Source organism: Candoia aspera, chromosome 13 (assembly GCF_035149785.1).
Source record: "Candoia aspera isolate rCanAsp1 chromosome 13, rCanAsp1.hap2, whole genome shotgun sequence".
Classification (NCBI taxonomy): Eukaryota; Metazoa; Chordata; class Lepidosauria; order Squamata; family Boidae; genus Candoia; species Candoia aspera.
The window spans coordinates 7,797,090-7,810,066 of NC_086165.1; the positions used below are offsets into that span (position 1 = coordinate 7,797,090).

At 45.1% G+C, this 12,977-nt stretch overlaps 1 protein-coding gene across 2 annotated transcripts in view; it reads right to left on the reverse strand.

Annotated features, from left to right (window-relative positions):
- Positions 1–8,025: 8,025 nt before the first annotated feature.
- GRAMD2A (GRAM domain containing 2A) overlaps positions 8,026–12,977 on the reverse strand; it is a 47,031-nt gene continuing 42,079 nt past the window's right edge. For both annotated transcript variants that reach the window (XM_063314173.1, XM_063314172.1), the window contains exons 8-12: positions 12,903–12,965; positions 11,786–11,942; positions 11,423–11,549; positions 10,911–11,018; positions 8,026–8,964 (exon numbers count right to left, since the gene is read on the reverse strand). In XM_063314173.1, the coding sequence (XP_063170243.1) occupies positions 8,961–8,964; positions 10,911–11,018; positions 11,423–11,549; positions 11,786–11,942; positions 12,903–12,965 (459 nt within the window). In that variant the 3' untranslated portion in view covers positions 8,026–8,960. The remainder of the gene's footprint in view (positions 8,965–10,910; positions 11,019–11,422; positions 11,550–11,785; positions 11,943–12,902; positions 12,966–12,977) is intronic.

The window sequence follows — 12,977 nt, forward strand, 5'->3', positions numbered from 1 at the left end:
GAAGGGTGCAACCCTAAAAGGAATCTTAAACTTTAAATTAAGAATTCAGAAAAGGAGAGAGATGGAACTCTTAAACATTTTGGCAGTGTTTCAAACAGATATTTAGATAGCATTTTTATCCTGTTTGTCTTTCAAAAAGATTATGACCGCATTATGACCTCACATTCATCCTGGAAGGTGGAGCTGGCCCACAGCTGGCTAACAAACTCCATAACTGAAAAGGAAGTTGAAATGAAGAATCCACATAGTCCAAGGGCAGCTTTTTTGCTCTCCAAATATATTAGATTACCGTAGATCCTGATGTGTATATACCTACAAGGATCAAAATTGTGCAAAGCATGGTATTCCCTGTGACATTCTATGGAAGCGAAAGCTGGACTTTGAAGAAGCAAGATAAGAGGAGTATTGATGCTTTTGAACTTTGGTGTTGGAGAAGACTCCTGAAAATACCATGGATAGCCAAGAAAACAAACAAAAGGAACATTGAATAAATCAGTCCAGAGTTGTCACTGGAGGCACAAATGAACAGGCTCAAATTATCCTACTTTGGACACATTATGTGAAGACCCAGCTCTCTGGAGAAGGCTCTGATGCTGGGAAAGGTAGAAGGAAGGAGGACAACCAGTAGCAAGATGGATGGACTCAGTTACAGTGGCAATGGGGGCACCATTGGAAGAGCTGAAGGACCAGATTAGGGACAGATCATCCTGGAGAAAATCTATGTGGTTGCTAAGAGTTGACAACAACTTGATGCCAATCGATCAATCAATCAATCAATCCAAATCAGTCAATCAAGATCCTCTCATTCCTAAGCAAGGGGTTGAGTAGGATGCCCTGCACTCTAACAAATGTATCATACCCTCTGAGAATGATTGATTAAAGTAGAGAATTCTTCCTCCTAATGGACTCCAGGGAACTTTTCTACACAGTGAAAACTGAAGATTTACAGCCAAGCCAAAGGCACAGAAGACTGTCCTCCTTTCAGACAGTAATTGGCTGTTTGTTTACCCAACAAAACCTGTGTGTTTATGGTACAGTGGGCGATCAAATTGGGATTCATGTGGCTGTTCTGACTCCAGGCACATCTGCTGTGGTTCTGAATGTGAAAAACAAAACATGTACCCACTCTGGAGCATCTATCACTGCCTTATGAATCGCATTTTAAGATTTAACAAAATTACAGTGAGCTTTTGCAAAATGTGGGCTTGCTGTAACCCTAACTCTTCGGTTTCCACAAGGCAGGCAAAGAACTTGTGTCCTGCAGAAGATATTGAACTGTAATTCCCAGCATCGCTCACAATGACCGTGGTGCCTAAGGACTTATACTAAATATAGGCCCAGAAACCAGGTTTCAAAAGAGTTGGAAAGACAGCGCGAGCTGCAAGAAATCGCATGACCTCACCACCTCTAAAGCTGCTTTCCATGTCTCAGCTCCGTGCATGACCTTCTCCACGTCCACCCTCAGCCAGCTCTTGCAGGAGAAGCAAGCAGATGTGAAGCAAGCTACGTAGATGCAAAAGCACTTCCACACCCTGCTGAAAAACACTAATCAAATATATAATAAATAAATTCTGAATATACCTCCTGACAGATAGCAGAAGGAAAGGTGGCATCGGTGGCAACAAATTTAAGCTAGTATCTTAGCTTCTGGGTCTGCAAAGCAAAGGTAATATTTCTGTGGGAAAGCAGTGCACGATCTGCAGGAAGTCTAGCAGAATGAGAAAAAGAAATGAAAGAAAGAACTGGTTTGGGATTTTGCTTATTTCTAGGCATTTGAAGCTTCCAACAGTATTCCAGACTGAACGATCTGGACTTGGTTGTGCCGCATCTAATCACAATCCAAGCACGCGTGCGAGGAGAACAGAATCCCCATTTTAAAAAGACGGGGTCCCAGACAGCTGCCCTCGTCAAATGCTCTGGGCTGCAGAATAAATAAAAAGCTGGTTCGGAGGGGAGGAAGGATGTGCAAACTGCAGGGATGCCCTTTCTGCAGGTTAGCGAAGGAGTTTGGGGCCCTCTGGTGTGCACAAGCAGGAACTGCACCCTTTCATTCACAAGGCTGAACAAAAACATGGCGCTCTGCATTTCCGGCAGTTACTTTCGCATAAATTCTAATGTTTAGACCGCTAATTCCCCATCCTACCCTCCTTTTAAGAAACTTGATAGCTGAAAAGAAACAGCTCCCCCCCACATCCCCCAAGCTCATGGAGAATCAGGCTACTTTAAGGAACAATGGAAAGGTGCTGTAGTCAGACAAGGGCCAAAAAATTTCTTCCGAATCATTTTTGAAGCGTGCATCACTGCCTTATTTATTTGTTTATTTATTTAAGAAAAACAATTAAGTGCCATATGCCATACCACATGAGGGCTAGATAAGGGGGCAGCGCCTAGAGATCTTGGTTGATGTCAAAGCGCCAAGAGGGGGCAGATCTGTTTAATGATTGGATTATTCTCTTAGACATATCCCAGATGCAATACACAGAAATAAACGTGGCACAAATCAGAATTTTGCTGGGTCATCTTTAGAAAATTAACAACAGGCATTCTTTCTGGACCCTTCAGACAGAGTTCTTAAAAGGCGTCAGCAACTGCAGGATCTTTCCAATGCAACTGCTAGTGTTGGGGAGAAAACTGGCAGCCCCCAAATGCTTCCGAGGATAGCACCCGTCTCCAGTTCACCCATGCTTGCTGGTGCTGATCCAAGGTGTGGTACCCAAAAGATCTGGAGGAAGCCAAGCTGCTCAATCCAATGCAAGCCACAGTCTTTTGTTAAATCCCAATGCCAGCCTGGGCATCAGCGAGATGTCTCATGAAAATGCAAAGAATCCAACAGTACAATTATAATACCCCCATCTTCCTTACACCCAGATTCCCCAAAGGGGTCTGAAAATTACTGGACAAATTTCACAGCTTTGGGTTTTAGTTGAGCATCCCACATGCCAAAGAGACATATTAACATAACACGGGATAAATCTGTTATTGAAGTAGGCAAGAAATCCACAACTTCTTCTTTTCCAAAGCTATTTAAATAGCAGTGGCTACTCTAACCATGGCAATTGGAAGGACAACCTAATTCAGGGTTTCTCAACCAGAGTTCCGTGGCGCCCTAGGGTTCCACGAGAGGTCACTAGGGGTTCCTTGGGAGATCACGATTTATTAAAAAAATTATTTCAATTCCGGCAACTTCACATTAAAGAGGTCAGTTTCATTCTTTTCGTTTAAGAACTCTGTCAATGCATATATACGGGCCTACGCATGAAACGAATAGAATAATTTTGTAACTTCTGGCCTATATTGGAGCCTGAATGCGGAGGGGTTCTCCGAGGCCTGAGGAATATTTCAAGGGTTCCTCCAGGGTCAAAAGGTTGAGAAAGGCTGACCTAGGTTGTCTAAGACAAAGAGGATTATCGGCAGCACTGACCTCCTACAATGCTTTTACTACATATAACACGTGGACATATGGGACACTTTTAGTTTCTTTCTGTATTGAAGTATCATGAAAGACCTTCCCCATCTGGAGCTTGATGTGCACCCATGTGAGCACATGCACATATGGCTGAGTGCCCAGAGTGCTTTTATCCCACCATCCAGGGCAACAGATGTCCCCTAACCGGAATACTAGAAATATGGAAGAGTTGGGGAACTCTCCAGTTGTTTAGCCAATAGGATGGGAAGAAGGAAGCTATTAATCCAGGCTCACAAGTTGCCTAGCAAAAGCTAAGCTGATTAAGGCTTCCTTAACAGAACAGGGAACATCAGGATGGCAGTTTTCCAATTTGCAATCAAGTGCCAGAGAGGGATCGAGGGGAAATCCATTTGCTCCACATTTTTAAACAAGTCAATGTAATTGACATTTCCTGGACAAATGCGCAAATCAGAATCCAGGCTGCCTTTCCCAAATGTTGCAGTGCAGATCTTGGCTCAGAGAGCACGCGCAGAAAGGTTATGTATTAGGGAAAGCAGTCTGTGGAAATAACCACTGCAAAGAACAACCCCCCCCCCCAGGTATTTTTAGAAAATGAAAAGAGCTGTTGGCATTAAATGCTCTGTAAAGCTCTGAGTTATTCTTGGAAATTGTGCCAGAGGATGGTGTTTTGCAGCAAGTTAGCTCCCCATTTTTTAAAGAGATTATTGTTAATATTTTAATCAGTCTGTCAGGGCAGAAAGTCTAGCAGGCACTGAAGAAGAGGGCTGAAGTTATTGTTGGCAGGCGACACCACACTGTCCACACTTCCCCAGTATCAGGTACCACCACCCAAACCGCAATGCTGGTATTTAAGAAACAGATTTGGTTTTTCACACTTGAATCTGCACCCAATGGCCAATGGCAGCTGAGAAACTCCAAAATAGACAATTGGGGGGGAGGCATGAGCATAGATTATGTAAATGACATGAGGCTTGCGGCTCAGTGCAACAGGCAGAGACCAGCAAATGCATTGGTACAAATAGCTAACAAGTCTTTGCAATTCCAGCTCTTTTGAAGAAAAGTTAAGAAATGGGTGATGATGGAAAAGTACTTCTACCATCACCCATTTTTTAACACTACCTAAAAGCAACAGGAGACCAAGATTCTGTGTTTGCTGCAATAGGGCAGGAGGGCCCTTCTCCTCATCTACCATAAGGAACCAGTTATGGTCCTACCTGGACATTCGGTAAACAAAGAGTGAACTTACAACCCCTCCTGATCTTGGAGGTAGCTGTTAGCTTAGTCCCCATGCCAATCTCAACAGCTGGAAAGTGAACTCCAGGCAGTTGTATGTGAAATTCATTTAGTTGCAGACACGCTTGTTGACCTCTTTGAAGGAGATCTTGCATTACATGCTCTCTTTGGTTCCCTAATGGGGTTTCAAGTCTTGCTTTATCACCTCTCTGCAATTGGTGTTAGCTCCCACTTTCTTGTCATCCTGTTATTTCAACTAAAAAGATGTCAGTGACCTTAGCCAAGAACATTGTTCTACATATACTTCTTCCCACTGTTGTTCTCCCACATCCTGGAGAGTTAGCTAGATTAAAATAGTTTCCTTTGGGATCAGCCTTGTGGAGTATCCCTTTAATGTTGAGAGCGTTTCAAAACTGGACCTTCCAATGAACTTATCAGAGGAATTTAGAGGGCTTGTTTCTTAATGATCATCTATAGACTTACTTGATTGGTAACGGCCAACCAACACAATTATAGAGCATGAAGTTAGGAAAAAAACAAACACATTTCTTAAATAGCATCGTTTGGGTGCTAGAAATAGCCCATCTCACAGGGTGGTTGTGGCGGGGAAAGGAGGAGCATTACATATGCTGCCTTGAGATGTAAAGGTAGGATATACGTAAATCTAACAATAAACTAAGGCAAAACTTGAGCAGGATTCTCTCTGGCATAATTTCTTCCCCACTTCGATTCTAACTTGCAGAATTTGGCAAAAATTCTGTTGCAGGTTTTTAGTTTTTTTTTTAGGCGGGAGGAAGAAAGTGAAGGAAGATATCAACTGGGTTTACACATCACCAGACGTCAGCACTCTTCACTACACTGTGATTAAAAACCTTGAGGATCATACATAAACCAGTCACAAATTCAGTGCTGTTGGCACCATGGCTCACACACAAGCCCTCACCAGTGGCATCCATGGGCCTCTGGAACTAAATATATTAATATTTTAAAGAATACTAACTTCCCACAAGGTTTGACAATCTCATGAGATTTTGGCCTTTAGAAGAGATATAATTTTGCCCCGCCTGCGAGAGAGCATTGCAATAACACTGCAGGCCTCCAGACTATGGGATATGAACTTCTGCCCTAAGTCCCAATTAAGTTATTTTGGTCTCCCCTCAATATGGCATGTGCCTCCAGGCCTTACTGCTTATAAAAACCACAGTTAAAACAACTCAAAACGTAGCACAATATATAAACCCAGCCTTCAATCCTGGTCAGACTCATTTGCACCCCAGGATGAGCAATCTTTTGGGGTCAGATATGTCAGGAATCATACTCCAAAAGGCGATAGATACCTTAATTTTAATTTAAATATGGTACATACGATGGTTTCTCATGTTTTAAACAATTCCCACCATTCTTTAGGCAAAATGGGAAATACTCATCAGTACCAACAACTTAACCATGGGAAAAAAATGGATTTTCATGCTGACTAGGGGTCTTGCCATCAAATTTATCGGTGGTGTCAGATCTTAAAAGATTTGCTTTTGGCTTTAGGCTTCCAGTGGCTGCCACAAACTGATGGCCTTTCAGCCAAAAGGCAACCTATTTTACAGAATTCTACAGCCAAGGATGTCAGGAAGGTCTGGAGCCTTGCTAAACTTCTGCCAGTTCTTAGTATTTCCCCTGCTGTCATAATTTGCACAGGTCTCGTAGAGAGCAAAGCCCAAAAATGTTCTGAAGCGATTATCCCGAATATTGTTTTAAGGAAAAGAAATAAAAGGGATGACAATCACATTAAGGATGACACTGTGTATTTATAGTGTGCCTTTCCAATGTATTCAAAGTGCCCCCAACAGTCATTTTCAATAACCCTGGAAGATAGACATGTATTGTTAAAAGAATGAAAGGCTAAGTGCAAACTGTATTGGGACTTTGGGCTCTTAATTCCTGCTTAATCTTGGTTTGAGGAGAAATATGCAAAAATGACAGAAAAATGCAGCCAGGAGCCATCCTACGTTGCCTTTCCCCATTCGGATGGGCAAGTGGAATACCTCCAGAGACATCAGGCTCAGCAAAGCTGTTCTTGACATAACTTAGGTTCTCTGAGCATTTCCTGAATCTGCCTACTTTCCCTACCAACCTTCCATGGTTGGTCTGCAATTCCTGCTGGCAATAGCTTTTCGGTCTTGCAAGCCCACTCGCTAGCCAATGAAAAGTGTCCTTGTCTTAGCAGCACTTCTCCCCAAATAACAGATTTAAAAACCACTGACACACACACACACCAGCAAGGCGGGAAGTTCTCATGGAAACAAGTTGCATAAACACCTGAGACATTATTGCTAAGGAAGAAACAGACCAGCTGTCCAGCAGCCCAGTGGCCCCAGGAAGAAGAGGAGAAGCCACAGATGGGCTGCTTCTCTCCAGTGATGCTGATGAAAGTGCATTCAGTACCAGGCTGAAGCCCCCTGCTCATTCAGAAGCCCACTGGGAGACACTCCAGAGCCTTTCCACCAATGCCCCACTTTCTGGAGGTAACATTCAGCCCCAAGTAGCTGCCAACAGGAGCAGCCATTTTGCCTTCCCACAATACCCCACACAGGTCCCCCTCCAGCATTGTTAGAAAAATAGGAAGGATCGCAGAGGGGTTTGCTGTATGCCAGGAGACCATCCACTCATTCGTATTAAGAGCCATCCATCCATCCTCTCTCTCTCTCTCCAAGGTTTCTTAGGAGATACTCACCTGCAGACCCAGCCCTCCCTTCAAATGTGACTTCTGTCACCTGCGCATACGGCTGAGCGCCCACAGTTTCTTTCCAGCAGCTCCTTTTCCTGATGGAACTTCCACCTTGGTCCACTTCCCCACTTGGCCACCAACAAGTCCCCCAGGGCCAAACAACCAAGCTTCCCCACCCTGTTGCTGGGGATGCAACTGACTGGCAACTGTAGAGAGTAAGGAAGACAACCCTGATGGAGATATGCAGGCTCCGTTGCCTGGGCCAAAGGGGCTAAAGCATTTTTTAAACTCCAGACATCCAGATAACATTTGGAAGTGGCTCAGACAGACACCTCCCTAATTCACTGAACCATAGGAAGGGTGGGGGGGTACAGTTAGTATAGGCAATCTCAGTTAAAGTAATTGTAACCATCCTGTAGAGTTGATTTCACAGTCTGGTCTACTTAGTGGGGCTGACAGCAACATTCACTTGCCCCTGCCACCCCCACCCCCCACCATGCCTTTTTAGCCCATCAAAGCCAACCTGCCGTTTCCAGGATAAGGAGGCAGACCAACAGGAAGTGCATGTGGGGCTCCAACTCAATGCTTGAGACACTTCTTTTACTTTTTCTTTTCCTGAAAAAGCCCGGTGTGGCTGCCTGCCCAACAGCCTGCCCCGGAGGAATCCATTTTCAGTGGGCTCCAGTCCACAGGAACATAGGGCTTGCCTGGCAGCTGAGAGGCATTCATCTCATCTGCTCAAAGTCACTTTGGCTCTGGAAATTTTGCAGGGGTGCAAATCGCTCCAGCAGCATTGTTTGGGACCAGAGGAACCTTTTAGTGCAAGAAGAACGGTCCCAAGGCGAACTCACAATACTGGGATGTGAAAGGGCAGAGAAGGGATAGCCCCAGACTCCTACGCATCCTTAGGAAAACATTAGTCACTAGCCACCTTCATGGACTAATTGTGTTTTCACTGCAGGAGGATAAACTACCCCCCCACCTCCTTCCACCGGAAAAGAGGCTGCGGGTCCTGGCAGCAGCCACATGCAGGAGGAACCCTCTCCAGAGGAGAATCCAGCCATGTCTCTGGCACTTGCAAATCGCCCCTTGGAGATGGTGCCCCAAGAGCCACACAGTTCACTGGTAAGAGCAGCCAAGTCCTTCTAAAGCCAAGCTCCACAAGCTGCTGCAGTTCCACAGTGCAAGCGGGTATCTTGGAGAAGTCCTCTAATGCCATCTCCAAGGTTGCTGGCACTGTTGAGAGTAAATTCCGTAACCTCTTCATAGCTCAAGACACCTCTGAAATTGTGGCTAGAACTGCCACTCTTGGACAAGCCTAGCTAGGACCTTTCTTGGTGATGGTCTTAAGCGCCCTCAGCAGCCTGGAAGATGCTCTAGCAGAGCTGATGCAACGTGTCAAGTCTCAAACGGGGTTCTTGGAGGTGAAGAAGCACCTGAAGTGTTCCTCACTGCTTTGGTCCAGCAAGAATGGAGAGAGAACCAGAGTTCTGCTTGCCCCGTCTTCATCGTAGCCACGTTACCTACTTGGACCCAACTTAAGGTGAAGCCTGATCTTTTGCAATCTCCCTTGTGCTTCAATCACCTGGAGAGAGAGAAAGAAATCCAAGTTTCCCAGTCCAAGCTGGTCACACAGAAAACAGTGAGAACTTCTTCATTGAAAAGTCACCTATCTGCAACCTTTGGTGCAGAACGCTTGTGTGCAAGCATCATGATGTGTGACTTCTCAGAAGAACAGAAAGATTCTGCAGCTGATTATTTAAAGGGGCATCCCCTCCTGCATCATCATGCAAGGATGTAGAAGATCCTCTGGCCTTGTCAAAGCCAGCAAATCGTAACAAAAGCCATGCTTTGCACACTACAAAATACTCTGTTGAATGAAGGTTGCCAGAGCCAATGGTTCCTTGTTCAGGGCCAGGGACGGGCCATCTTCCGGTGGTCAAGAGGCATTCTTCACTTGGAGGGGCTGCCAAGTGGGTGGGCTCACATCACACTTCGGTGGGGCTGGGTTTTTGTGTGTCAGCCTAAGGGATTTCTTGTGTATGGGCGTGTGTGTGTTTTAACTGCGATAGGCCTCCTTCAGGGGTTACACCACCTTTCTTATTTGTTTTCCCCTCAAAATATTAGGCAAACCTTTTGCTTTCAGCAATGAGGGACCACAAAGAAGGGATGTGAAGACTGTAAGTCGCCCACTCCTGTTTTACACAAACGGCAGAGACATAATCATTTCTAGGAAACCTTTAGCTTGATTGTTTTATCTGTTTTTTTTTACTGTTTCCCCCCAAATTGATGCTGCTGTTTTATTCTCATGAAGAATTAAAAACATAATATATCATGTTATATTTCCTGTTTTATACTCCACCTTGAGTTCCTTTTGGACATAAAGTCAGATATACATCTTTTAAAAAGGGATTTTACAGCAATTACAAGAAATTTAGGACAAAGGGGAAAGGATACATTGCTAATTTTCATAATGCAACTAGTTCTTTGTCAATATTTTATGTCTGCTATCCCCATTCTTTTCCCTCAGTGTTTCAAACACAGCATCCCATCTCATCCCACATCCATGAAATGAAAACCAGATTCAGATGCAGAAGCAATCTTTGGAACATCAGATACATCCAGAGAAATGCCTAAAATGTATTTTAAATGGAGATTTGGAGGTATTTGAGCCCTGGACTTCAAAGGTTTGAGTCCAAGCTGTGTTTTGCTTTTGCAAAAGTCCACATTGTTAAAAAAATGGGCCCATGAGAAATGCATTTTCACTAATCTGTCTTCGCTGTGAAGATGGGTAAGGCACCCTAAGTAACAAAGCCAGTCTGATGCAGTGGTTAGAGCAGTGTTTCTCAGCCTTGGCAACTTTAAGAGGTGTAGACTTCACCTCCCAGAATTCCCCAGCCAGCATGTAAATTAAGCATGTAAAGTAGCCAAGGTTGAGAAACACTGGGTTAGAGAGCTGGATTGGGACTAGACTGATCCCAGTTCAGGTCTACATTCTGCCATGAAGTCCACCGGGTTCAGCCTAATCCATCCCAAATGATGTAGGGGGTGAAAAGAAAAGTTGGAAGGCACATCACTGGAAGCTCTTTGCCCCAAAGCAAAAACACTGGAAATAAGCAAAGGATATTAGCAGAATCAAGAGTCCAGCTGCCCCAGTGCCAAGTGTTGAGGTTTTCCTACTAATAGATTAAGACTGCTATTGTGCCTAATCATTTTGGCCGGGTTAAAAGGTTATATTAGATTGTCTCCTCTCACGTGCTTCATGCAAATCACCTGGGGGAGGAAACCTGCCCGGACTTGTTCTCACTTCCTTTTTTTCTCTCTGCCGGCAATGTAGGCAAGCAAGGCTTGCTCCAAAGGGAGCTAAGTCCTTTAAATATGTTTTGCTTTTGTTTTGTTTTCTGTAAATAAATTATTTTTATAGAAATGCTTGGTGTGTGACTTTTTTGACCTCTCCTGGGCTAAAGGCTTTCCCAGCATCTGCCAACACCAAGTTTCTCCTTTTTGGAGAAATCTCAGAACTTCTCTTACCTCTGAGATACTCGGGAGAGGTAATCCTGGTTCAAAGTGGAGAGCTGCTGCTCCAGCCGGAAGATTCGGAAGGCCAGGTATGAGGAGGACAGCACCAAAAGGCAGATCCTGAAATCAAGACCCCACAGAGAGGTCCCACTTAGATCTGAGCCAAGAGGGAGTCAGAAAGCCGTAGGAAAGATTGGAAAACTCATCTCTGGCTGGGGGATTCTGGGAGTTGAAGTCCACATGTTTTAAAGTTGCCAAGGCTGAGAAACACTGATATAGACAGGGGAGGACGGGGAGGATGGGTGGAGGATGGGGAAGGACGGGGAGGACGGGGGAGGGTGGGGGAAAGTGGGGGAGGGTGGGGGAAAGTGGGGGAGGACGGGGAGGACGGGGGGAAGCTGGGGTGGCCGAGGGATGCAAGGTGGCCAAAGGATGTGTGTGGATGTCCTGGCTCCCTGATTCTGGGAGTTGAAGTCCACACACCTTAAAGTTGCAGAGGTTGAGAAACACTGTCTTAGACTTACAACACTATGAAGATTTTCAGCAGCTGATAATCAGCTGCCCTCAGTTCCGCTTTGTAGCTGTGGTCCACTCCTAACTCCACCTCCTCCTCCTCCTCCTCCTCCTCCTCTTCAGAGTTTATTGTACTTTCTGGATCAGAAGCAAATAGGGAGAAATTCAGATCACTCAGAACACCAGCCAGGGGTTGGAGAATCCAAAAATGACAACGTCCTTTGTTTATCAGAGGGTTTGTTGAAAAAGTGCCTTCCAGTTGCATTTCAACCACTCCTTCCATATGAGTTGATGTCTTTGGATCACCCCACAATCTGGGCCAGCCCAGGACGGTGCTCCTCCCCTCCCTCAGGGGCTTCCAGAATTCCATGTACCTGATGCAAGGGGCTCCTCCAAGTTGCAGGAGTTCTCCTTAGTGCTGAGGTTGCTGATCGAAGTTCGGTGGAGACACTGGAAACCAGTGTCTGGGAGGGCGAGTGAGAGTGGCGCTGAGGACCTCTTCCTCCACTTCACTTCTGGGACGATCACCTCCTGTGGAAAGCAGGTTATGCAGCCCCAACTGCCTGAACTTTCAGTGGGACATCAAGGTTCATGGGCCAGAAGTGGATCAGCGAAGATTTCTGGCTCTCCTTCCACCACAGAATCATCTGCTGATAAACCAGTGGCAATGCTGCACAAAAGCCCTCCTTCCAGGGAGAGGCCACAGAAGACCCACAGAGCATATGCCCTGCTGGTGGAAAGTCCTCGGTTCAATCTTTGCTACCTCCAATTTGCAAAGAACCGGAATGAGTAATGGAAGAGATCTTTCTCTGCCCCAGATTGGGCAATGCAAACCATGTATCTCTGCCCAAGGAATCATGGTTTGCTTCAATTGCAGCTGAAGTCAATGTACAGCTAGTGTGGAGAAGACTAAACTGAGAAGAATTAGGAACTGGGAAGCTTTCCCCACATCCTAGCCATGGTTAAGAGACCATCAGTGTTGTATATTCACAGAAGAGAGGGAGGGTGGTCAATGGCTATAGTGTTAGACCTGTAAGGACAAATTTCAAATCCTAACTTATTTGGTGACCTTGGATTTCTAATTGCCTCCCAGCCTAGGTCACAGGATGGGGATTTGTTTGCCAAACATAATCGATGCAATTAATAACACAATATTAAAAAAATTACCAGTTGAGTTTGATCTCCAGTGCGATTTGTGCAGTTCACTGACTAACCCAGTTGCTCAGGGAACAGTGGTGTCAACAGAAAGCGGGAGGAATCCCATTTGTACCCGTAAGTAAGAACATTTTAGCACTTCCTTCTAATATTTTAGAAACTGCCCTAGATAAAGCGGGAGGAATTTCTGCTCTGGGGGGTGACAAGTGGCTGGAAGGCTGGCTAAGCAGAAGTTTTCACCCAGAGGTTGACTCCAGGCCTTTGGGTGACCCAAGGACTGTTATGGAGTACTGTGCAGTTTGGCTACTGTGATCTTCCTTCAGAGATCTGTCTTACCAAAGATACTGTATCTGGCTCTTCAGTGAATGCTTTCAAACTCAGACTCTTTTTGCTTGAGACCTGTAGAGAAAA